This window comes from Oncorhynchus keta, chromosome 34, assembly GCF_023373465.1.
Source record: "Oncorhynchus keta strain PuntledgeMale-10-30-2019 chromosome 34, Oket_V2, whole genome shotgun sequence".
Classification (NCBI taxonomy): Eukaryota; Metazoa; Chordata; class Actinopteri; order Salmoniformes; family Salmonidae; genus Oncorhynchus; species Oncorhynchus keta.
In genome coordinates this window covers 63,084,726-63,106,913 of record NC_068454.1, presented here as the reverse complement: position 1 = coordinate 63,106,913, position 22,188 = coordinate 63,084,726, and the positions used below count along the sequence as shown (strand labels likewise).

General features: G+C 43.1%; 1 protein-coding gene across 9 annotated transcripts in view; it reads right to left on the bottom strand.

Annotated features, from left to right (window-relative positions):
• Window positions 1-2,192: 2,192 nt before the first annotated feature.
• Window positions 2,193-22,188, bottom strand: part of LOC118367503 (semaphorin-6D-like) — a 166,555-nt gene continuing 146,559 nt past the window's right edge. For 7 of the 9 annotated variants that reach the window (XM_035751033.2, XM_035751038.2, XM_035751036.2 and 4 more), the window contains 4 exons: window positions 21,385-21,443; window positions 20,949-20,999; window positions 16,856-17,020; window positions 2,193-4,920 (listed from right to left, as the gene is read on the bottom strand). In XM_035751033.2, coding sequence (XP_035606926.1) covers window positions 3,554-4,920; window positions 16,856-17,020; window positions 20,949-20,999; window positions 21,385-21,443 — 1,642 coding nt within the window. In that variant the 3' untranslated portion in view covers window positions 2,193-3,553. The remainder of the gene's footprint in view (window positions 4,921-16,855; window positions 17,021-20,948; window positions 21,000-21,384; window positions 21,444-22,188) is intronic. The other 2 variants (XM_035751040.2, XM_035751041.2) reach the window with 2 other exon arrangements.

Sequence of the window (22,188 nt, the reverse complement as noted above, 5' to 3'; positions counted from 1 at the left end):
AGGCCCATTGTCGTGCCATTCATCTGCCGCAATCACCTCATGTTTCAGCATGATAATGCACAGACCCATGTCTCAAGGATCTGTACACAATTCCTGGAAGCTGAAAATGTCCCCGTTCTTCCATGGCCTGCATACTCACCAGACATGTCACCCATTGAGCATGTTTGGCATGCAGTGGATCGACGTGTATGACAGCATGTTCCAGTTCCAGCCAATATCCAGCAACAACACACAGCCATTGAAGAGGAGTGGGACAACATTCCACCGACCACAATCAACAGCCTGATCAACTCTATATGAAGGAGATTTTTTGATTCACGCCCATACTTTTTTAAAATGGCATCTTCGAACAACAGATGCACATCTGTAATTCCCAGTCATGTGAATTCCATAGATTAGGGCATAGTTAATTTATTTCAATAGACTTTTAATTATATGAACTGTAACTCGGAAAAATCATTGAAATTGTTGCATATTGCATTTATATTTTTGTTCAGTATATATACACATCTTGAATAGGATGATCTATTTGGGACGCAATTTGAATGAAATTGAACACTGAGTGCTCAAGTATCCACTGATTTAAAGCAATTATATTCAAGTGATAGGCTGTTAAAAAACTCTGCAGCTGCGAATAAAAATACGAATATTGTTACAATTAAAAAGTAAAGTGAACCCCGAAAGATGTGTAAATTAGACATCCATTCAGTCCTTATATGATCCTACTGTGGCAAAGGCTATGCTGCAGCAAATGTAGACCTACCTGTCACAAGAAAAGTAAGTTACCATGATAAGATCATAGACTAGACTGCGCTCCATAGCCTACTGAGATGTCCCAACCCTGAGCGTTGATGATTGATCACACAGATAGCAGAGAGAAGGCCGGTGAGAAGCCAGATTTAGCCAGATACAATTTAACAGTTCAATTTCATGTCCTGTTGTTGATAGAAATAATTTATTACAATTGAAGGGTTATTCGCAGTTATTTATCCCGGGGAAAAGGGAGTGGGTTTGGGCGGGAAGTCTCGGTAACCCTGTTCCCACTATTCAACCCTACTCTTGGGAATGCTTTATAAAGATGTTAAATACTTTTGCAATAAAACACAGGTAACTTCTATGTGAGAATAACGTGACACACATCAGAGTCAGTGACACACTTGCAATGTATTTTCTTTTATTTCTATTATAAGAGACATACAATGGTATTCTGCGAGACCAAATTCATAAAAGCCCAAGAGCTTCTGCCAAGAGAATGAAGACATTCTGAATCAACGAGCCCCCCCCCCCACCCCAAGATAATGTATTTACACTCTGTGCAATACTGATAGCTATTAAAAGTCAAATAGACCATTCCCTTTCCCATACAATCTCAATGCAAACTCAAATAAACTTCACTTCAACTCACCAATAAGTACTGTAGCTGCCCTTTTCCTGTTATGAGATATGGTCACATTCAAAATAAAATACTGGTTTCATGTGTAATGGGAGGGATCCATATGGTCTGTGAGGATTCCACTTATGCGTGTGTTGCATACACACAACTAGTTTGTCTAAAACGCAAGAATGTAGCCATCTATAACGAATGTTGTAGTTTATGCTCATGTATCTATCAGTCAGCCCAAGGTGAATTCAAGTGTGAATGGTAAACTTGGGGTCAGACCAGCTTCATGAATCTAGGGCATAAATAGTATTTTCAGATACAGTAATAGTGTTTTTTTCTCTCTCAAATAATTGACCATGAATCCAGTAACCGATGAAGTAGCCCAGAAAGTGCAACAACAGAGTTCCAGTGGGAGTGGTATCTCTGAGGCCAATCTGACTGCTTTCCCTCTCTCTCCCTGAGGAGAACGCCCGGCAGACGCTTCCGGTCTACGCTCATCAGATCAGGGAGTCCATTCAATTTCTACCTAAAACAATTATAACATCTTCTGATCAGACAAGAAAACACTAAATCCCAACCTTGTGATCTTTTTCGCTACCTGTGGTGTTGAGGTTGAGACCAAGTGATATGTAGGGAGTATCAGAGAGCCTGAATAATCTTAACATCTGACGGACTGATGTCCCCCCTTTTAATCTATTGAGTAGCCTGCTGTGCTACAAACAATCAAAAGGTAAAGTTAGCAATCAGGGAAAAAGCCAACCCAGTGAAAACACATGAAAAGGAGGCAAACAAAAAAGATGCAGCCTCAAGCTGTGGTAGTCGCTATGCCAGGGCTGGCAGGCTCACAATTCAGGGATATCAAAAACCCTAGTTAGAAATACAAATCTACAATAGATATGACACATTCCGAACGACCATAACAAAAAAAAAAAAATCTAACACCTATTATATAGCATCTTGGCGCTTTGCATTTACCCCTACCCCATACCACATACTATATTAAATAAGGCACACATTTACACATACAATTAACATTTGGCTAGTATTATTCCTTTATTTACAACTAATAGCCAAAGTTAATAATTATAATAACTGCTGTCTGTACCATGTTGTGTTTTTTGGGGGTTGGATGGTCTGATCTTGATCCTGATTCTTTGGGGGTTGAGTGTCTGGTCCTCTTTGGGTGTGATACATGATAATTATATTAGAATTTACGAGGATCAACTAAGCACCAATGTGATAAAAACATTCTTTAGGAATTGTAGTAGACTGTACTTCATAGACCAGCTGTATTAATGCCTTTCATCTGTTTCTCAGGACTTGGCAGGATAGTAGGGTCTCCATTTTCCAAAAAAGAGAACCGCCTAGCATAGTTACTTTGAGTAGTTTCCTTTGCTTGTCAGTATCCACCATATTGGCTCTTTTTTTTGAATGCGAGTAGTACATTCACCATGAACTTGTTAATATGGTAAATGATTACTTATTCTCCTAGTCCACATACTAACCATGCTGAAACAGGGACAGGCGGGGCCTTGCCTCATTTCGAGAACTTCTATTTGAGATGCCAAACACCAACCAGTAATGTATTTCAACATAATGGGTTCAGTTTCAAAGTAAGGCAAAAAGACAGAGCTACCTTTAAAAGGAGTTTTGTTGATGTCGCTCCACAGGATACATATACTGCATATGTATATGTATACATATACGGTGTAGATATAAAACACACATATATATACACACACATGCATATATAGAAACACGTTAGGGGGATCAGGACTGTTTGTCAACACTACATAAGAAAAGGTAAGCAAAAGCAAGTTTCATAGGCATCGCAAGAAGCTCTAGATTCAATCTACGATGTCCGATGTTTGATGGCAAACCCTTCCATAACTAAGTTGCATGGTAAATCCACACTGAGGACATTGGCAGCATAATGTAAGGGGGTCGCGTTTCACCAACCATCGTCCCTCACCTTCTATAAGCAAGTAGTTGAGCAATACCAATATGGTACAAAGATATTAAATTGGACAAAAAGGGGGAAATCACAAGTTTGTTTGAGGTTTGTTGACAGCGAGAATGGCTGCCATAAAATCAAGGGCACGTCTTCCACTTTTCACCCATTGAGAGGAGAGGACGAGGCACAGTCACTCTTGTCCTGTTCTCCTCCTCCCCTCAGTAGTTGAAGTTTCCCTGTTGGTTGACAGGAGAGGAGGCAGGGATGAAGAGGGGTTTGGGAGGGACGTCGGGTTTGAGGGAGGTGGTCCGGCGGACTATGGCCCCTCGGTGGAGGTATCCTCCGGTATCCTCCTGTTGCTCTCCATTGTAGCTCTGCTGGCGTGTCAGGTACCCATTGGGGATGAGCGGGTAGTGGATCTCGCAGGTGCTGCCGGTGGAGTTCATTCGAGCCAGCATAGGGGGTGGTTGGTGCTGGTGGCCGCTACGCTGGCTGAAGCTTTGCTGTCGGTGAACCATCCCTCCACCACCCCCTCCGTTGGCAATCTTAGTGGCAGCGGTAATCAGTGAGTGTCTCTGGGAAGAGTGCCTCCGCTCCAGGGTGGACTGGTGGTGAGGGGGCATGTCCGGAGGTACGTCCATGCGGCGGGTCAGGCTGTCTCGGGGCAGGGTGGACGAGCTGTAGTAAGGCGCCGACTCGGTCTCTGGGATGTGTGGCTGGATGCGGTTGGCAAAAGCTAGTTGACTCCCATGGCACCCGCCGCTGGCTGACAGGCCGGATGAAGTCATGACCTGGGTGTTCTTGCTGGAGTTGGCCTCGTGGATGTGTTTGAGCAGCTCGTCCAGCGATGTGACCTCCATCACCTTCTGCGGGTAGCAGGGGTAAGGCTGCTGGACCAACATGCGCTCAGTATTGTGGATCTTGCGCTCCTCCAGGTGCTGGGGTCCACCGACCAAGGCATGCCCATTGGCCAGAGCTTGCCCATTGGAAAAGCTGTGAGAGTAGGGGTAGATCTGCTGGTGGAGCAGGCCTGAGCTGGGCCTGGAACCTTGTCCCATGTTGTGGGACTTGGGCTCCTTGGCATTGTTGCAGTTCTGGTTCTTCTCCCACTGGTTCTTGAAAGCCTTCATGTTCTTGATGGGCAGTTCAGGGGTGGAGTCTGGGGTGGGAAGACCAGAGAGCTCCGAAGAGTGGTGTAGGTGATGGGGGTGAACCAGGTCTCCCATGGTCATCCCTGGGTGGTGACCACCGTTCCGTCTGGGTGCTCCTTGACGATGCTCCTTCCCGTTCTGGAAGAAGGAGTTGTAGAGCTTGGGCGAGGACACCTCCATTTTATCCTCCTTGTTCTGGCTGTCCAGCAGGCCATTGAGCTTGGCCAGGCTGCGTAGGGACAGGGCGTGAGGGATGGGGGCCTCCGGGTCCTTGGCCAGCCTCTTGGTCTTGCTGCCGGTGTGGTTGCAGTAGCAGGAGACCAGAAAGCCTGAGAGGAAGGCTCCAAGGACAAAGGCCACCAGCACACAGGCGATCAGCAGGGTGTAGTGGACACTGTGGTTGGTCTTCTCCATCTCGGGAGGCCGTCGGACACCTTCAAAGAAAAAGAGAGCGAGAACAAAATGGTCTTTAGTGTAATGAAACCAGATACCTAGAAGAGACTATAATTTCTATGAGGTCAAGCAGGCAGCAGCTGGAAAATACCAGTTGTGTTTACAGAAGCTCTACTACGTGGGAAGCAGCATTGCAGAGGTGTTGGAACTAGCCCCTTTGGCTTTCCTCCCTCTGTTAATGAATCAATAAACTATTTCTTGCCAAGACCTCATCTTTCGTCTCCAACTGCAAAGAGTGGCAGAGGGCAAGAGCTCCCCAGTCAGTGAGAAATCAACTCCAAAATGAGTTTGGGCTTTAAATATTGATGGGTGCACTGGCAGGAGTCTGATGTCTTTCACACTGGCTGTGCTTTGAAATGCATGGATCAGGGTGAGTGCACCTGCGATGAACTTGCCAAAAATAACCAACTCGACTAACTAGCTCATAGAATACATCACTCTTTAATTGAACGAGAGTCTGACTGATTCAAATTTTTGTTTGGGAAAACATCTGAACTGACGCAACTAAGCATCTGAAAATCTCAAGGTTATCGCAACACTATGAAAACGCCCTTGGATGGTGTGACCCTGCCACTATATTTGCATAATGGCATCTGAGATTCGACAGGAGGAGTGATACTAGCCACCTCTCTCACAATCAGAGCTCATTTACAAAGGCTGCTGCCATCTGTGGTGTCAGGCCCTTCTCCAACCTTAATGATAGTCTCTGTGAAATTGATAAGTCTGGGGAGGGGAATTGGCCCGCACTGGGAGGAGAAATGCAGGTGTCTCAAATAGGCTAATTGCATCCCGTAATGAGAGCTCAGGTTAGGCAGTAATGGGCAATGATAGTGCCAGCTTTAGACGTAACTGTGGTGATGGGACGTTGAAGATGATGAGGAGGGGGGTGGGGGGGGGGGGTCTAAATGATTGGGCCCAAGAGAGACTTGTCGAGGGTTTCTCACTTTCGATGAAATTACAAAGAGTTGCCACATGCTTCAGCTTTAACAGAGTGAGGGCACTTGATTAGAAGGGAATTTCACTGAGGGAATTTACAATTAGGCGTTTAGCGGAATCAAACATCTCGTACAACAACTTCAATGACAGCAGTGTCTTACACTTCATAATTTCTTTAAATGGGTTTTGTTCAAATAGGTTGCCAAAACATTATTCTGTCTGAATAAGAAAAACATTGTTGGGTCAAAAACTGGAGTGTGTGAGGGTAAATGCAGGCAGCATACCAATATCATTTGAAAGATATTCATTAATTTATAAGGGAAAGGGAGATGTGAATAATAACTGACATGAATCTACAGTACATGCAGAACACAGCACAGAATGACCTTGGATACATTTATTTAAAAAGAAATCAAATCAAATCAAATTGTATTTGTCACATACACATGGTTAGCAGATGTTAATGCGAGTGTAGCGAAATGCTTGTTAGGTCAAGTGTGTGTGTATATCATTAGGTATATATGTGGAGAACAAGTATGCAGTGCACACACAGTATGTCCTCTGGTATATTCTGAATGTGGAGAACAGGTAAGCAGTGCGCACACACACACACTGTAGGCTGAAGAAATGAGTAGCAAAGCTCCACTGCAGCTTCAAGCACAAACTCGTCATGAATCTATACAAGTAACAAAAGCACAACGGGGAAAACCTCAATGTGTCAATAGAGGAGCACAGACATCAGCCTTGAAGCTCCTGGCACTTTGCTAGTAACTCTAAAGGGTACTTGTCACCATTACCATTTGTCTTCGACAGCCTCTTAATACAAACAGAGAGAAGATGGGGCAGAATTAGCATCAAACAAGGATTGGTTCTTTGGTCTTGAAGGAGCTGCCGACACGAGTGTCTCTTTGCCTGGTGTTGATGGAAAGTTATATGTAGGTCACAAAGTTCCAGGAGAAGTGTCTGCTCCCTGTCTCTCTCTCAGCGCTATCAGGAAGTAAAGGCTTTTAGAGCACTGCAAAGCTCTATATCACTATCAATTGGGCCATTTGCTCTACATCAGTGAGTAGAGTACTGAGTGCCATTCCCCTATAGAGAGATGCAATATACTGTACGATCACATCCTCCTGGCGATAATGTTAAATTCACAGAGTAAGTTTGACGTGCTGCTTTGAAATTGCGAGTTCTATCCATTCAAGTGCTATATCCATTGTATTTCTATGGCGTTGGCATGGCGATGCTTCGTTTATCCTATCTGTCCTAGGCCAGTGTGTCAGAGTGAGCCGAGGCAGTGTGGCAGCATGGGGGTTTTATGAATAATACAGGCCAGGATGCCCATGTCTCTGTGTGGCTTCCCCCAGCCTCCCTGTGGCTCCCAGCTCCCAGTCCTGTGACTCATCTGGGACCCCTGACCAGGACCCTATGACTATTGAAGGTTTCCACATGGCTGAGGAGCTATGAGTCAAGCGACACAGTGGGGATACACAGATCTCCAACCCCAAGCACAACCTGTCATAACACGTTTGGGGCTGGAGTGGATGACTCAATCGGGCCGTATGCGTGACATATGGTGGCATGGTCACAGTGAAATTAATACCCACTGAATCATGGCATGGGGGGACTGGTGTGCTGTTAGATGTCGCACAGGAGGCATAGCATGCAGGCAAACAGTTGACGATAAAGCATTGCCTCAATACAGTGTTGAAAGAAAATACCTTTAAAAATGGTCATTGTCAAAATGAATCATTTTATGAGCCAATATTGTACGACACCTCTGATAAAGAGGTGAAACAAAAAGGTTTGAGAGCTTTGCTTTAATGTAACATGTGACCATTCATTGGAGTTGTCTGCACCTGTGTAGTGGTAGAGTTGCATTAAAAATGTTAGTAAAATATAGGTGTGGTATATAAAGATATATGGTGCCGCAGGATAATTGAAGCTACTCAAAGCAACAATAACCTCCTCTCAATGGTTTATATAATGTTAATAACAGTGTTTTTCTATGTTTGTTTTTCTCGGTTGTCACACTATATCTTTAGCCAAAGTGTGGGTTCCGCATGGTCTCTGCTGAACAGAGGCCTACTATACGTGTAATCTGTGACATACAGGAACACACACATTAAAGAACTCTCAAGTCTTCTAAGAAGGTAAACACACATATGGTTGAGATTTGACAGGAGGGAAGGAGAGGAGAAATGGTGACAGAAAGGGAGAGAGAGGGGGGACAGCTGGAAGTATTCATGCTCGAGAGGAAGAGAGCGACAAAGAGAGAGAGATACAGTAGGGAGAGAAAATATAACTTCAGTAAGAAACTGCCAGGCAACGGAAGAGAGAGAGCGGAACAGGACAGAAAAGAGACTAGCAAGAGAACTAGAGAAAATAAAATGAAAAAGAATGTGGCAGAAAGCTGGGGACAAAAAGTGACAGAAATTGAGTGTGAGAAAGAATGTGCAGGGAGCAGATTGTAAGGGGGAGGCTGGGAGATGATGATGGAGAGAGAGAGATGTGTCAATGTGAGTGACAGATTGTCAGCCTGGTGGGTTTTGAAGCCTCTCTCTCAGAAGCAGCTGTGTTTTGGTACGTAGAAGGACCCCGCTTGACGCTCTTTACCATAATGGTAAAAATAGACAAGGCTGTGCATTATGTAACTGAGCTAAAGCGATACGCAACCTGTAGTCTGTTCTGTGTTTCACTAATTGGGGATGGGTTGCGCGAGGAGCGATTCTGGAGTGCGAAGTGCTATTTCGACAGGTGATAAAATAACTCCAAAACAAACAAAAACAAAAGAAGTGAAACACAAACAAGGCAAGCAGGGGTTTTCACCTTTGACTCACATCTAACCCTTCTCTGAGATGCTTAAAACCGATAGCTATATAAATCATACAGATTAATTTACTTCCATAAAATGCCCAAATGAACTACTACCTTACATACCTCAGAAGTGTATCAGCGTCATGCTGTGCTTTATTCTACTGTATGCATAGAATCAGTTAGCCATCTGCAGTGTTGGTTGCCAAATGGATGGTCTTGAGAATCAGGGATTTAGGATAAACTGGACAGCAACTGATTATTGAGCTACGGTGCTTTTGGTAATCTTGATTGCTGATACTCAACTATGGCGTGGAATGTTGGAATATAGACACGGCTCGACTTTGGGACAATTCCAAGGTACAGTACGCAAATGTTGTTTTCAAAGTGAACTATCCCTTTAAAGATAGTGTCAATACACTGCTGCTCCATTGTGTCAATACTCTGCTCAAGCTGGCACTTACAGTGCCTTCAGAAAGTATTGATACCCCTGTACTTACTCTACATTTTGCTGTGTTATAGCCTGAATTCAAAATGTATCAAATGTATTATTTTTCTTATCCATCTACACACAATACCCAATAATGACAAAATGGAAACATGTTTTTAGAAATGTGCAAAATGTTTCGAAAATTAAATACAGAAATATTTAATTTAATTAAGTATTCACACCCCTGTCAATACTTTGTAGAAACACCTTTGGCAGCGATTACCTGACATGATGGCTCCTTGCTGTCCCCAGTCCACCTGACTGTGCTGCTGCTCCAGTTTCAACTGTTCTGCCTTATTATTATTATTCGACCATGCTGGTAATTTATGAACATTTGAACATCTTGGTCATGTTCTGTTATAATCTCTACCCGGCACAGCCAGAAGAGGACTGGCCACCCCACATAGCCTGGTTCCTCTCTAGGTTTCTTCCTAGGTTTTGGCCTTTCTAGGGAGTTTTTCCTAGCCACCGTGCTTTTACACCTGCATTGTTTGCTGTTTGGGGTTTTAGGCTGGGTTTCTGTACAGCACTTTGAGATATCAGCTGATGTACGAAGGGCTATATAAATAAATTTGATTTGATTTGATTACAGCTGTGAGTCTTTCTGAGCAAGTCTCTAAGAGCTTTCCATACCTGGATGGTGCAACATTTGCCCATTTTAAGAATTCTTCAAGCTCTTCAAGAACTCTTCATCAACTTTCACGTCTTGCCATAGATTTTCAAGTAGATTTAAGTCAAAACAGTAACGTGGCCACTCAGGAACATTTATGGTCTTCTTGGTAAGCAACTCCAGGTGTAGATTTGGCCTTGTGTTTTAGGTTATTGTCCTGCTGAAAGGTTAATTAATCTCCCAGTGTCTGGTGGAAAGCAGACAACCAGGTTTTCCTCTAGGATTTTTCCTTGCTTAGCTCCATTATGTTTCATTTTTATCTTGAAAATCTCCCCAGTCCTTAAAGATTAAAAGCTTTACATTTTTTATGAATTGGTAAACATTTCGAAAAACATAATTCCACTTTGACATTATGGGGTATTGTGTGTAGGCCCAGTGACCATAAATCTAAATTTAATCCATTTGAAAATTCATGCTGTAACACAACAAAATGTTGAAAAAGGGGTGTGAATACTTTACTTTCTGAAGGTACTGTAGCTAGGCACTGGAAACGACTCCTGAGTACTATATTTGCATCAAGTAAAGACGTTCCAAAATAGCAGGATTAGTTTCTGTTTCTCTACAGCTGAGGGAAGAATGTAATAGTTCCATTAAAGGGTACTTCATTCCATAGTGCCGCAATGAGTCAAAATGGCCCCAGGCTTCGCAGGCAACCATTAACCTCAACTAATGCCAGAGATGTATTTTCTGCTGTGGAAAACACAACAACAAATTATAGGCTGATATACTACAAGCACTGTGAGTGTTTTCAAAATTAGACACGAACAGGAGTCTGCTAACTAAAATTCGGAGTACTTTGACTGTTCAAATAGCTGATGCTTGGGTAATGATGAACACAGTTAACGCTCTGTGTTCGTGTGTGTGGTGTGTGAGCGTGTGCAAAAGGGGGTTTGGGTGTTCATGTGAATGAATTCAATCATGTACTCTCATTATTAAGAATATGCATAATATTACACATCAGTGCCCAACCAATTGGACGCGGCTTGATTTCTACACACACGAGGTAATATGATACGCTGTAATGTAACTGGTTCAGTCCAATTGAAAAAGAGTGCTAATGACATGATGCCATTTTATTAGAAGTGTGCTGATGCATGTAGAGCATCAAGAGGTTTCACTGAGGAGACTTGTGTTGAATACTAGTCAAAAAATTAAAAAAGGTGCTAATGGAGAGATCGAAATGTACACATTAGTTACCTGGAGGAAAATGGGGGCGGGTCATGTTTTTTCAATTTCAGTCAGGGGAAGGGTTTAGTGTAACAACAATATCATGGAATAAAATATAATAAATTAGGAAATGATAGTTTCTCATATAGACTGTTCATATAGGCCTACCTGTTATGTGGCTGCGGTGTTAAAACAATGAGTGGCTTTTTCTCGAATTCAATGATGATCAGGTACTTCAGTTGTATCTGGTTCTGTTGCAATACATTTTAACAGTTGATCACTTTAGCACTGTTCCAAACTTAGACTATGCTCTTTTTTTTGTGTTACTTTTACCCCTTTTTTCTCCCCAATTTCGTGATATCCAATTTGTAGTTACAGTCTTGTCCCATCACTGCAACTCGCCCATGTACTCGGGAGAGGTGAAGGTCTAGAGCCATGTGTCCTCCAAAACAAGCTGCAATGCTTCTTGACACGCTGCTCCCGGAAGCCAGTCGCACCAATGTGTCAGAAGAAACACCGTCCAACTGGCGACCAGAGTCCACTTGCAGGCGCCCGGTCCACCACAAGGAGTCGCTAGAGTGCGATAGGACAAGGAAATCCCAGCTGCCCAAACCCTCCCCTAACCCGAACGACACTGGGCCAATTGTTCGCCGTCTCATGGGTCTCCCGGTCAAGGACAGCCGTGACACAGCCTGGGATCGAAACGAGTCTGTAGTGATGCTTCAAGCACTGCGATGCAGTGCCTTAGACCTAAGCAGACTATCCTCTTTTTGAACAACAGCCAGAATTTAAATCTAAATGGCTTCGGTGCTGCAGCATGCGTTCATTCGTTGTCATGCTCTGTTGTGGTATAAAAAAATATTCTGCTAGTCTCCAGTCATTTTCATAAAAATGACATAGAATTGCATAGAAATGCATTTATAAAAGGCATTTTTTTCGTAGACTAAGTGAATAAGAGGATAGATTCATGCAGTGCTTTTATTATAATGGATATCTTTTCACACACACTTGTCTGTGGTGGTTTGAGAAGCCACAACCTTCTGTCTACTTTGCATTGTAATTCTTACAAAAAAGGCTCTCGTCTGTCCTAAGAGTGAGGGTAAACGGTAAGCATGTTTTTTGCTATCCACTTAACATTTTAATTATTATTTTGGGTATTGGGGAGTTTTTTTCTTCTTTTTCAAACGTTCAGGGAGGGTCAGATAAAAATATATTTTACTGAAGGGAAGGCCATACATTTTAATTTCAGAGAGATACGATTTTCTCCAAGTATCCCTCATTACAAATAACATAGTCGTGGCCAAAAGTTTTGAGAATGACAAATATTAATTTCCACAGTTTGCTGATTCAGTGTCTTTAGATATTTTTGTCAGATGTTACTATGGAATACTGAAATATAATTACAAGCATTTCATAAGTGTCAAAGGCTTTTATTGACAATTACATGAAGTTGACGCAAAGAATCAATATTTGCAGTGTTGACCCTTGCATGCTGTCAATTAACTTCTGGGCCACATCCTGACTGATGGCAGCCCATTCTTGCATAATCAATGGATTATGGAGTTGTCAGAATTTGTGGGTTTTTGTTTCTCCACCCGCCTCTTGAGGACTGACCACAAGTTCACAATGGGATTAAGGTCTGGGGAGTTTCCTGGCCATGAACCCAAAATATCGATGTTTTGTTCCCGAGCCACTTAGTTATCACTTTTGCCTTATGGCAAGGTGGTCCATCATGCTGGAAAAGGCGTTGCTCGTCACCAAACTGTTCCTGGATGGTTGGGAGAAGTTGCTCTCGGAGGATGTGTTGGTACCACTCTTTATTCATGGCTGTGTTCTTAGGCAAAATTGTGAGTGAGCCCACTCCCTTGGCTGAGATGCAACCCCACACATGAATATTCTTAGGATTCTTTACTGTTGGCATGACACAGGACTGATTGTAGCGCTCACCTTGTCTTCTCCGGACAAGCTTTTTTCCGGATGCCCCAAACAATCGGAAAGGGGATTGATCAGAGAAATTACTTTACCCCAGTCCTCAGCAGTCCAATCCCTGAATAAACTTTGGGAGACGGTCCTGGCGCTTGCTGGACTTTCTTGGGCGCCCTGAAGCCTTCTTCACAACAATTGAACCGCTCTCCTTTAAGTTCTTGATGATCTGATACATGTTTGATTTAGGTGCAATCTTACTGCCAGCAATATCCTTGCCTGTGAAGCCCTTTTTGTGCAAAGCAATGATGATGGCATTTGTTTCCTTGCAGGTAACCATGATTGACAGAGGAAGAACAATGATTCCAAGCACCACCCTCCTTTTGAAGCTTCCAGTCAGTTAATCAAACTCAAATCAGCACGACAGAGTGATCTCCAGCCTTGTCCTCGTCAACACTCACACCTGTGTTAACAAGAGAATCACTGACATGATGTCAACTGGTCCTTTTCTGGCAGAGCTGAAATGCAGTGGAAATGTTTCTTTGGGGATTCAGTTAATTTGCATGGCAAACAGCGGCTTTACAATTAATTGCAATTTATCTGATCACTCTTCATAACATCATACAAACTAAGGCAGCAGACTTTGTGAAAATGTATATTTGTGTCATTCTCAAAACTTTAGGCCATGACTGTACAATCCCTTAGAACATGGCAAGTAGAGACCAATTTGCCATAATATCTCAGTACAGTACATCACTCAACGCTGACTTTGAGAACCAAGATCTGTCAAAACATGAGCGAAAATACAGTTCAAAGACACATTTTCTATTTCAAACAGCTTGGAAATAGACAGAGTTCAAGTAGTGTCTGATAGCCTCATCCACCATCACATCAAGCATGGCACTACATGCAGTGGGACATTTCACATGCAGTTGCATCAGGAATAAAGTAAAGAGAATAAAGAGGGCATTCACCATTCAGCACCTGGTAAAGCTACTGTATTCCAGAGCCAATCCCTAACATAACTCCCCAAACAAACATTAACTGTCTGGATAGAAAAGCAGCTCTGGAAGAACCATAGCGTCCCCAAACAGTGGCCTAAAGCCACAGAGAAACAACTGCTTGTAGGCAACAAACACACAAAAAGCTCAGTTTCAGTCATAGGCTTTGAAACTGGGTAGAGATTTCACAGGGGGAAAAGGGGAAGAGAAGGAGAGGAAGATTCAACCAAGGAGGCAGATAAGGGTTAGTCAGTCCAACCGAAAAACAGGCAGGTTAATAGAGAACTATTCCCCAGGGGTAAGGGGTCGAGGAGACAGAAAGGGATAATGGGTTGGGGTTAGGAGTCAGGACAACTGCGTGTGTGGATCTGTACACTGTGGGCCCAAACGTCACTGGGACACTCAACATTCTGATGTTGACTAACACTCTGGTCTCCATGGTGTTAACATGATAATAAAAATGTAATGGTGACACTAAGCACTCTGAACATGAGGGTGACAGTAAACATATAGGAAGTTTCCCCAGACTCAGATTAAGCCTAGTGCTGGATTAAAAAGCATGCTCAATGGAGAATCACCATCAGCTTTTTTGTTGTTGTCCAGGACTAGGGTTAATATGTGAATGGGAAACCAGTCCCTAATGTTGTCAAACAGGCAAGAACATGTTGTGAACAACTTTATGTATAGTGCATGTTGAGGTGTTCATTTTCATTTTGCTGCGTATGAAAAGATGTAGTATTGTGTACTGTATATGACCAGTGGGGAGGTGTACAGTACAGAGCCCTACAGTGTGTGTTTTCGTAGTAAAAGCTGATGTTAATCATAGCTGTTATGAAGAGCGAGTAATTCGGGCAGAATAATTAAAGGAAACTGTGGTCTAGTTAAAGTAACCTTTATTTAGTGTCATTACCACATGACTAAGTAGTGATGCTAAATTGGCTGGAACAGCTGTGACTGAGGCACATTAGTGAGGTGGGTAAAATTTTCCTGGTTATGATGAATAGCTTAATGTACACACCCAGCTTGAGGAGGATGCTGCATAGGATTGTTGATATGCCTAAACTATCCATGTTTTTTGAGTTTATAATGCACAACTTAAAATGGATTTAACGACATAGCATGACTGATGATGTTGTAATCAAGAAGAGAGGTGATATGAGTGTTGAGTTGTATTGATGGCTAGACAGGAAGTGATGTAAACCTGGTGTCTATATTCCTCGAGCCACTGAGATATAAACAAGAGTAAGGAACTGGCATCGTCCCTCCAGGACACCAACCCCTTTTCAGCAGCAAAGAGAAGTTCAGCCTGAGTTCATTCTCTGCTCTTCTCCTAGTGCTTTAATGAGTTTCAAAGCCCTGCCTGCTTGCCTCCATTATAGAGTTGTCTCCCTGTACTTGTCAGCTAAATTAGCTGCTAGCAAGGTTATTTTTTTGCCGTACCCACACAGGTTCATTTGAATATGGAGACGACCCCGGAGGTCTGTTTAAAATAAGCTAAGCAGGAAATAACACTGGGAAAACAAACAGCGAGGTCTAAAAGCTGGGTCTGAATAATGTGTGTTTGTGTAGGTTGAAGCATTCTGACACTGTAGGGAGGTAGGCGTTCTCCCTTGATGGAAACACAGTGTCGAACTGCAGCTAAATGATCGCTGGAAATGTTCATAACAGAGAGGTCTCAAAAGGGGTGCTTGTACTTGTATTTTGGTCAGTCATAGTCTTTATATAATACATTGTTTCTATCCGTAGCTGGATGAATCATGTCACCTTGTATTTGCGTCTGTGTCGGCCTTACATAAAATAAAAACAAAAGCTTTTGGGATGCAATTCTAGAGGGCTGCAGAATTGCTATTACTAGCTTGCGGTAAATTGTTTTTGTTTATTGTGCCAAAGATGTTTCAAACCTGTCTCAAGGCCAGCCTTAAACTTACATCAGCGCTATCTAGGCTCTTGTCAAATTAACCTCAGTTTACAGAAGTACATTACGAGTTGTATTGGTGCTGAGCTAGAACAAAAGCCTGCACCCACGGCTGCCCTCAAGGACCAGAGTTTCTTGACCCCTATTCTACCTACAGTGTTTGGGTGAATCAGAGAGAGAGGCCTTCCTGGAACTGCCACACTGTTATTTCCAGAACAGTTCCTCTCTCGCCTTATCAGCCGGGTCCCCTGTGCTTTTGATTGAACCGGCAGCCAGGCGACACTAGCCCATGCTGAAATAGATTGCGTTGCCCAAGTTTCTACTACGGTTTCCCCTTGTCCGCACGCCGGCTGCTGGTTATTTATTTGTTACAGGCTTTTCTCATTTGAGCCTGGGTGGCTCATCATTGCAGCCGGAGACTCTGTCGGCCTGAATGGAACCAATCACTAGCAAGGATTTATGGACTCCTGACAAGGCGCCAGAGGAGCACAGCAAGGAGAGCCTGGGCTAAAAGAAATAGCATCAACGAACAGTCTTCCCATCCTGCTGAATATTAGGAGCTCCGGTTGGTTTCCTATTGGGAGTAATCTGGGAATGACATTCAGGAAGCAGCGCTCTAGACAGCGTGAGAAGAGAAGACGTGCTTGGTCGTGTGTGATTATGAAAGTGTGTCCCGCTGGAGAGGGGAGAGTAAACTACCCTAGAATATGGATAAATTAAGAGATGAGGAGACAAGCAGGAGTCATTTTGTTTGGACATTGATTTGAAGAGTTAATTGAAGGGTTAATTGGAGCCAATGCAGTATCTATTTAAGTGATTAAGCCTCTCTAACTCATGGTTGCTTCATTAAGTGAGTGGATATATGGTTAAACGTTCAGTGTCCTACACAGAGTGTTAGAGTGTTAGTGATCAGCATGGTTAGCAGTGTGCAGTGAAGCTTCAGGGCCCATCAATGTAATCCAGTGCAGGTCAAAGTTCAGCAGACACAGACACCCCACCCCCTTACCCTCCATCTCCACACTGATTGGTTCCGAGTCAGGTGACCCCTGGTCCCCAACTGGGACTGGAGGACTGCCATCTGGACCTGTACCTCTTTCAGAGTCACCTGCCACCTTTGGGAATGGGGCCACCTGATTGGTTGTGCTGGCGGTTGTTGTGGGTGTAGTCTTCCCTGTTGTTGTGCAGGTGGGGGAGGGGTAACAAAGTAACCCGTTAGTGAAATGGAAATGCAGCTCACAAAAACACCTAAATATAAAATGTTGTTTTATGACCAGGGAAGGATTCTTAGTGCCTTGGAGAAAAAACGTAAATCCAGCATGAAAAAAAGATTACTGTCATAATTACTGTGAAGCTGATGATGACAATGAGGACATTAACATAAAGAGCGCTTTGAAGAGAATTGAATCCATGAGTGCAATAAATAAAGTAGGTAGCATATACATTACACGTAACGCACTCCTCCATAGGTGCAACATGATTCAGTGCTTTAGAACCAACGTTTTCCCCCACTGTTTAATGCCCTTAATAGATAAAACATTCAGGTGTTGCAGCAATTACGAGACATTGGAGAAATACCCTCAGGGGCAATATGGTCATGATTTGGCTGCAGTGCTGGCCTTAAGATTTCCAAACCTGCTGCCTTTGTTACCGAACCAGTGAGAAATCTCTTGACCCGGCACTGCAGCACATTCTACACAGCAAAACCCTGTTGTTGTGGACGCTACCAGCTGGTGCATGAATGACTCTTCCAGCACATACAAACTTTGATATACAGTTACCTTTCACAGCCGATTTTCTTTACTAAGTAGTTTGACAGATGAGGTGAAATGGATACCAGTAGCTGAGGTAATGGTAGGTAATGATTTACAGCAACTTCCGGTTCTCTGCTTCACTAAACTGTTTTACAGGTAGTTACCGTCTAACCTACATAGGGAATTGTCTATGGAAAATGTGACAATGTTAACATATCCAATTAGGATCTATACTGGTACTGTGGGGTCTGAGTCTGTGGATCCAATACGGGTCTGTACTGTGAGAGACCTGGCAGAAGAAAGCACCGTCATCGTCACAACACCCATCATGAGTGTCTTCCTAATTCTCTGACAGTGGGTGTCCTTGAGGCCTTGTGTGCAGCACGCCGCTATTGACGTGGACGTTTCGCTAATAAGCCGGCCATAATGTTAGCATACTGGAGGGTGCCAGCCCAGATTGAAAGCGAAAGGCCCGCTCTCGATGCCAGTTGATAGTTTTCATTCTGAATAAGATGCCCTGTCAGAGCACCATCTGCGCCAGGCAAATTAAAACGGCACACCGGGGGAGTTCAGCCGTGGCATGCCAGACAACAGCTCCAAGGGCTGCATTATTAGTTCAATTTATCAACATTATGTGTGTGCATTGTTTTCTCCTTTACAGAGAGAAAAGCACAATATGCAGTGGGGAATGGTTTGATTGTCCACACTGCTGGGTGTTTGTCTCTCGCTGCTTTCTCTATGGGATGGGATTGTTCCATTCCCGGGGAATAGTAAGAAAGGACTTAGGAACCAATGCACACCAGCGAGAATGGTATTGTTCAACACTATGGGGTGTTTGTTCTATTGTGGGGAAACCTTGATCTTCAGCTTGGACTCAAAGGTTTTTGTCATTCTGCAGGTCTGAGTCTGAAGTATGACAGTGTGTGAAGTATTTCAAACAGAGTACAGAAGCATGGATGGAGTAATCGCCTGGTGGAATTAGCCAGTGGGGTTGCTCATCTAGTCCCACTGCCCACTGAGCGGCACTACTTCCTTCAGCAGAGAGGATACGGAGAACAAAGGCATTGTGGGAATGTGGAGGTCTGAGGCTAAGCTGCTGTGCAGACAGTATTGCTTCTGTTCTGAAGTAGATGAAAAGGCTGGACTGGACACTGGATGGATGGTATTGTTGAGATATAATGGCCAGCAACTCTCACTAAGATGGTCTCAATGCTGTGTTTATCACTTCTAGGGATAAGCAGCCACCATCAGTACCCATGGATAATTTGTAAGTTGACAAAGGGATATACAGTTGAAGTCGGAATTTTACATACACTTAGGTTGGAGACATTAAAACTCAGTTTTCAACCACTCCACAAATTTCTTGTTAACAAACTCTAGTTTTGGCAAGTCAGTTAGGACTTCTACTTTGTGCATGACAAGTCATTTTTCAAACAATTGTTTACAGACAGATTATTTCACTTATAATTCACTGTATCACAATTCTGGTTCATTCTTGGGAGCAATTTCCAAATGCCTGAAGGTACAACGTTCATCTGTACAAACAATAGTACGCAAGTATAAACACCATGGGGCCACGCAGCCGTCATACCTCTCTAGAAGGAGACGCGTTCGGTCTCCTAGAGATGATGGTGCGAAAAGTGAAAATCAATCCCAGAACAACAGTAAAGGACCTTGTGAAGATGGAGGAAACGGGTACAAAAGTATCTATATCCACAGTAAAACGAGTCCTATATCGACATAACCTGAAAGGCCACTCAGTAAGGATGAAGCCACTGCTCCAAAACCGCCATAAAAAAGCAAGACTACGGTTTGCAACTGCACATGGGGACAAAGACTATTGTACTTTTTGGGGAAATGTCCCCTGGTCTGATGAAACAACAATAGAACTGCTTGGCCATAATGACCATCGTTATGTTTGGAGGAAAAAGGGGGAGCCTTGCAAACTGAAGAACACCATCCCAACCGTGAAGCACAGGGGTGGCAGTATCATATTGTGGGGTGCTTTGCTACAGGAGGGACTGGTGCACTTCACAAAATAGAGGAAGGAACATTATGTGGATATATTGAAGCAACATCTCAAGACATCAGTTAGGAAGTTAAAGCCTGGTCGCAAATGGGTCTTCCAAATGGACAATGACCCTAAGCATACTTCCAAAGTTGTAGCAAAATGGCTTAAGGATAACACAGTCAAGGTATTGGAGTGGCCATCACAAAGCCCTGACCTCAATCCTATAGAAACTTTGTGGGCAGAACTGAAAAAGCATTTGCGAGCAAGGAGGCCTACAAACCTGACTCAGTTACACCAGCTCTGTCAGGAGGAATGGACCAAAATTCACCCAACTTATTTTGGGAAGCTTGTGGAAGGCAACCCAAAACATTTAACCCAAGTTCAACAATTTAATGGCAATGCTACCAAATACTAATTGAGTGTATGTAAACTTCTGACCCACTGGGAATGTGATGATTCTGACATTTCATTTTCTTAAAATAAAGTGGTGATCCTAACTGACCCAAGACAGGATTTTTTAACTAGGATTAAATGTCATGAATTGTGGGAAAACAGAGTTTAAATGCGTTTGGCTAAGGTGTATGTAAACTTCCAACTTCAACTGTATCTATTTTTTTTTTCTACCAGCAACTACTTTTAGGGAAAATTGTGGATTCCCATTGAATTAGACTGATAAGTAAGTTTGAGAGGAGTGAGCCTGAATGAGTTCACCAATTGTATCACTACCTAGTTAACTAACTAGTCGGCTAACTCAGCTAACCGAAAACCATTGAGCTACATCAATAAGAGCAGTAAACAATTCTGCTCTCTGACAGAAAACAGTCATTAAGTCATGGCCCATGGATGTCATTATCATAATTTGAAGATAATTCTACAGTAATTGTTTATTAATGCTACGTTAGAATACATCTCAGCTGAGAGCGCTAGCAATGTGCTTTAGCGCCTGCTGCCAGCCACTGAGCTCTGTAGCCACCCTGCTCTATGGGCAGGCAGTGGGGAGTAATGGAGTGTTACAGGGATGATGATTCTCCTTAATAAAAGGGAAGTAGGCAGCTTGGCCACTGGCGCTGCTAGCCTGTTAAACATCCATGCTGGTGCTGCTGCCACGACTAGCTTAGGCGAATAGCTCCAATGTTAAAGATAGCTGTTCGTGTGAGAGAGGTGGTGTTGCTGTTCTCCGCAACAAACGTTCCTGAACTTCTCATGTTGCATAACAACTTCAAAAAAGGGGAATAAAGATGTTGCTTACCAGGCTTTGCTAGCGTTAGCCTGTTTGCTAACAACCTCAGACAGTTCGACAAGCTTTAAAAATAGAGGATAAAGAAATGTCAACTGACCATATGCTGAATCAGCAAGAGTGTTTTGCTTGCGTGTGGTCGCCAGGACGTCTAGAGAAGAAAAGGGAAAGCAACAGACATATTGACAGAACAGTACATTGTGTAAGTCTGAGTACTGGTTAAACACTCAAACTGTGCTTAGTTAAATGTATAATTGACTGCTTGTTTAACGTGCCCATCTGCAAGGGAAAATTGAGAGCAAAATTCCCACTAGGGTACCCTCTTCAGCTAGGAAATGACAGGCTACTTATACTTGTATTGAGTTGCTGATTAATTTCATTGTAATATCATGCCCCAGGTATGGCAATCACTTTTTCTGTATCATTTTGGACAATTAAACGCACTTGATAAGCTTCGCTTGTTATGAAAGAGCTTTTATGATCGCTCTGTGCCAGTAGTGGAGAGCCATTAAGAACAGATGATTGGTCCACCTTACCGTGGCAGCTATCTGGGTAGTGAGGGTAGCCGTTCTCCACATCCTGCTCATATCCGCCCCTGAGGAAAAACAAAACAGAAGAGGACAAAACGGTCTGTCAGCGTGTATGTGTCATTCCTCTTTCACCATTTTAAACACAACCTCCGCTTTCATTAATTGGGTACATTGTCAAGCTTTCCACAATGCTTCTGTTGATGACAAAGACTTAAATTAATTGTGCTGCAAAAGAAAACCATTTAATTGGTTTTGTCTCTGCAAGGTCAGGCTGACTGTTTTGTTAATTCACCTGAGTCCAAATTCAAATGGATGTGTCGTGCTATCATCTAGCTAGAAATCATGTTTCACCACCAGTTGCATCCATGATGATTCTCTAGTTCTCCACTTTTTCTCTTATACAGCAAAATAAACACTGCATTTTTGTTGAGCTCCAGTGCATTGGACACTTTCTTGGACATCTTTCTTCTATGAATCAAAGGCTTATACACATTCAGAAATCATACATTCCCCCTGGTGAGTAATGTGACTGCGTTGATGCACAGTGGAGTGAGTGGCCCCTTAGTCAAGCAGAACATAACATCAATGACACTGAATCTTCTACAATGCAGTATCGACTGAGCAGGCAATCAAAGAAAATAACAGATATAAATACTCATGAACATTCACACATATGAAAACACACACACACAAACACACAGGCAATCAAACACACACATCTACACCAGACTTTCCAGACGCGGCCAAAAACAAATTACATCTAAATGAAATGCAGGCCTAGATGAGTGAATACAGACCCAGTGAGCAAAT